General features: G+C 39.0%; 1 protein-coding gene across 1 annotated transcript; it reads left to right on the plus strand.

Annotated features, from left to right (window-relative positions):
* Positions 1 to 9: 9 nt before the first annotated feature.
* LOC105462179 lies at positions 10 to 357 on the plus strand (the record flags this gene model as incomplete). Its single annotated transcript, XM_011708708.1, has 2 exons — positions 10 to 96; positions 169 to 357. Coding segments are annotated over exons 1-2 (255 nt in total), but the record flags the coding sequence as incomplete, so codon positions are not given.
* Between the last annotated feature and the right edge of the window lie 7 nt (positions 358 to 364).

Below are 364 nucleotides of genomic sequence, written 5' to 3' on the forward strand. Positions count from 1 at the left end.
GCGGACAATATCGAGGAAGTGTTCTGTTACATGGCGCTGATGCAATTTCTCTCAAACACATTTGTTATTTGCTTCCTCGGATTTATAATTGTAACTGTGAGTAATTCGACACGCTCATCTCGAACAGAATTTTGCGATTTCGATGAATCTCGTCTCTTTAAATTGTAGGTTCTCGGCTCTCCTGGCACGGATATCCTGATGGTGAAGATCATACCTTATTACATGGTCGTGAATTTAGAAGCTTTTATACTTTGCTTCAGTGGCGAATATCTCAGTTCCAAAGTGAGAAAAAGGAAAGAGAAAAATTGGTTTCATTTGCATATTTCTTTGATGGTAGATAACCGATTTTGGGATCGCGTTGATG

The sequence above is a fragment of the Wasmannia auropunctata genome, unplaced genomic scaffold (genome assembly GCF_000956235.1).
Source record: "Wasmannia auropunctata unplaced genomic scaffold, wasmannia.A_1.0 LD268911.1, whole genome shotgun sequence".
Lineage (NCBI taxonomy): Eukaryota > Metazoa > Arthropoda > Insecta > Hymenoptera > Formicidae > Wasmannia > Wasmannia auropunctata.